The 3608-nt window shown below is 65.0% G+C and overlaps 1 protein-coding gene across 1 annotated transcript; it reads left to right on the top strand.

The window, feature by feature from the left end:
• Positions 1–1675: 1675 nt before the first annotated feature.
• EMIHUDRAFT_433220 (hypothetical protein) lies at positions 1676–2503 on the top strand. Its single transcript, XM_005757864.1, has one exon. It carries the CDS (start codon positions 1718–1720, stop codon positions 2276–2278), a length of 561 nt encoding a protein of 186 aa, XP_005757921.1. The 5' UTR covers positions 1676–1717; the 3' UTR covers positions 2279–2503.
• Positions 2504–3608: the final 1105 nt, after the last annotated feature.

The raw sequence follows: 3608 nt of genomic DNA, 5'->3' as shown, positions 1-3608 counted from the left end.
AGTGATCATGCCAAGAGCCTTATAAGCTCTGGATACATAGGAAGATTGAGAAGCTCATCAGGGGCGGGGCCGATGGCACCTGGGGTGCGAGTGTTTGACCGTACACTTCATTGGCTGCTGGGAAGCCGGGTGTCCCGAGGGGGAGATGGGCGGGCGGGTTGTCCCTCCCTCCCGTCCTCGCCCGGCGCTGCTCGCAGGCAGCTTTGGGTGGCGGCGGCGGCGCTCCAAGAGTGGCGCTCTTGGGGAGAGTTCCGCCCCCCCCCCCCCCTCCCCCTCCCCACGCACAAGGCGCGAGGCACGCGCGGTGAGGAGATGGCGAGAGCGAGAGCGGTGGCGGTGGCGGAGGCAGGCGGCGGGCCAGACCGCGACCAGCGAGGCGGCGGCGGTCGTGCGGCGACGGAAGCAGAGGGGTGCGCTGCCGGCGGTGTGCGGTGCTCTTGCGCGTGTGTGCGTGTCAGCTGCGGTGCGTGGCTGCGCGTGTCGGGAGGCCCGGGCAGAGTCGGGCGTGGCACACGCCGCAGCCGTCGCCGTCGCAGAGGAGAATCTCGTTGCCCTCCTCCGACTCGCCGCGGCCGCACACGTCGCAGTAGGCGTCCCAGCCGGCGTACTTGACCGGCGCGCCGTCGATCTCGGCACGCATCGCCTCGCCCGCCGCCGTCAGCGAGTAGGCGTTTCCGCTCTGCCGCCACAGCGGCTGTGGGTAGGATGCCTGCGCAAGCGACGGGCGGCGCGGTTAGCGAGCGTTCGGGTGGCATCCGAGAGGCGCCGCGGCCGCGGGCCGATGACCGTCGCGCAGCCCAACCACCACACCGCCCGAGCTTACACAATTTGCGCTCGCACGCCGCCAATATTACCCCACACGACCACATCGGCAAAAGCTATGAGACGGGCGGCGCGCGACGGTGGCAGTGCAGGTAGAGGCGGCGGGCACACCTCTCTAGACAGAGCCGTGACCGCCGACTGACGCTCCAGCTCCGAGTCCGCCATGACCTCGTTGACCAGATTCTGACGGTCCAAGTCGTCGACTCGTAGCAGGGAGCGCACAATCAACCACCGGACCGAGCCTCGTCGCGGTCCACCGTCCTGCCCCGGCATCGTGGGTCACCGTGCTGGTTTGCAGGGCACCAGAAATGGGCGGACGACGCAGTGTCCTGTGCTCGCGCGAGACTGAGTGAGCATATGAGCAGGTCAGGCCAGGGTTGGGGCACCCTCGGGGGATCACCCCTCTCTCGATCGAGGTTCTCGAGGTGGATATCCTTTGGCCGGGCGGGCAGCGTGGTGCACGACTTCAACCTACGTATTTTGTTCCGCTTCTCCCTCGGGCTGTTCCATCTTCTCATCTCCTTCCAACTCAGGCGAGGCGGGGCGCGGGTGCGGGGTGCGGTGCGGTGCGGGTGTGTGCATGTCATGTGGCTGCAGCAAGTGTCCATCCGTCTGTATTATTATTAACAACGAAGGCGCTCTCAAAAAGAATCTCTTTCGCTCTTTCCCGCCTGGGGCGGGGCGGGGAGAGAGAGATGGCTGGGCGAGCGGTGCTGAACGGCGTGTGCGTGTGTGTGACTGCGACGAGTGGGGACCACTGGGGGATTGTATTAACAACGAAGGCGCTCTCAAAAAAGAATTCAATCCTGCGACCTTGCTTGGGACGCGTTCACGACAGCGGGGGGGGCGGCCTCTCCCTTGATATCTCAGCAGGTACCACAAGCGTGTGCACAGCATGCCAGCCCCCGTCGTGATGGCGGCCGTCGGCGCCGGCGCCGCCGCCGCGCACGGCGCGGTCCTCTTCGTTCCTCCCGTCGCGGCCACCGTCGCGTACGCCCGCTTCCGCTCGAAGCAGGAGGCCGCGGTGGTGCCGTCGTCGGAGGGCGCTGGTCAGCATTTCAGCCCGCCCAAAACGAGGGCAGGGAAGGGCGTCCACTTCGCTGCCGATGGTGAGTCGGGCCGCATCTCCGCGACCGATCGCAGCGGCCTCCTCCTCACGCCGTGCGGAAGCTTCGCCGCCGCCCTGACTCGCTGCCTGTGCAGTCACGATGGGAGGCGCACGAGCACGCGGACCAGCCGAGGCTCGGGGCGGATCACCGAGCTCATGGACAGCCTCGAGTACCAGAAGTGCCTTGACGACGAAGAGAACCACGACGTGGTCGACCTCGCCGGCCGCCCAGTTGCACAGGCCACGGAAGCGCGCCGGCCACGTTCTGACCTCTTCCGGTCGGTGCTCGGGCGCGACGCGGCACACATCCGAGTCATCGGCAGCGGCACTGTCCGGACGCTCTCCTGAGCGCGCCGGCAGGGAGCTTAACAGTCTATACCTCTTCCTAGAGTTTGCGCCATCGGTGTCTGTGCATCAGCTGCTCCGTCCTCCCCTGTGTTCGAATGCCTGCCCGTGTGCCCCGTGCGTGCGAGGAGTAATTTCGTAGTACGTAGACCCCAGGTCCCTGCGCTCGAGGCTCGAGCCGCGTCGCTCGAGAGTTCACTCGCGTGTCACCGGGCGATACGCGTGGGTCGCGCACACGTCGAGCGGTCTCAGCGGACAACCATCTTCGCCCACGGCCCCGGCGGACGACTCCTCACCTCCATTCTGGGAGCGCCTCCTTCCGCGTGTGTGTGTGTGTGTGTGTGTGTGTGTGTGTGTGTGTGTGTGTGTGTGTGTGTGTGTGTGTGTGTGTGTGTGTGTGTGTGTGTGTGTGTGTGTGTGTGTGTGTGTGTGTGTTGTGTGTGTGTGTGTGTGTGTGTGTGTGTGTGTGTGTGTGTGTGACTCACTCACTCACACCCCTACGTATATCTCTCTCACCCCTCCTTCCTTCCTCCCTCCTGCTCGCGCGCGCTCGTGGGGCCGTGCTTAGCGGAGCTGTTTAGGGAAAAATCTGGGCGCGCGGACACCCACATTGCTCACACTCATAGGTAGGTAGGTAGAAAGGTGAAGAACAGCCAGGCTCGGACTGGACACCAACGCGGTATGGGTGGACGCTGGACAGATGATGACGACACGCACGAGCGACACACAGACACAAACAAGCTCACAAGACACACAGCCAGCGGGCTGCCACACACCCTGAGTCGGCTTACACATAACTCAAGGCCACATCCTCCCTGTCGCCCCCCCCAGCACTCCAAGGTGCCAAGAGAACAAACAAGGGGACACTCTGATTGATTGATTGATGGGAAGGCGAAACACAGTCCGACCAACGACTGGGACACCAACGCGGTATGGGTGGACGCTAGACGGGCGATGACGGTCACACAGGAGCGACACACAGAACCACAAGACAAGACACTCAGCCAAACTGACTGCCACACATCCTGAGCGAACTTCCCTAGACACCCGCGGCCGGACTCCATCCGGCACGCGTCGCTGGGCGCTCAGAGCCGCGTCCCCTGCCCGCCACCCCGACGCCGAAGGCGCCCGAGCGAACGACAGGCGGCACGCGAAGACTGATTGCAATCCCGCCGACCGCCAGGCCGCGGGATGATGCGTGCGTGGTCTCGTAGTGGGTCTCGGAAGCTCTCCTCTCGGGCTAGGAGCCAGCCCCTCTCCCTTGCCCTCGGAACACTGTGTCCGAGTCGAGGCGTGTGCTTGCCGGTCGACGGCCGCGCGCGGTTGGCATTGT

The sequence above is a fragment of the Emiliania huxleyi genome (genome assembly GCF_000372725.1).
Source record: "Emiliania huxleyi CCMP1516 unplaced genomic scaffold EMIHUscaffold_9, whole genome shotgun sequence".
Classification (NCBI taxonomy): Eukaryota; Haptophyta; order Isochrysidales; family Noelaerhabdaceae; genus Emiliania; species Emiliania huxleyi.
Note: the sequence above shows the minus strand (reverse complement) of the source record. Positions and strands in the feature narration are given on the sequence as shown.

What these genes read in the sequence shown, in the direction of transcription:
- EMIHUDRAFT_433220 (XM_005757864.1), top strand. Translation starts at nt 1,718, where the DNA reads ATGCCAGCCCCCGTCGTGATGGCGGCCGTCGGCGCCGGCGCCGCCGCC.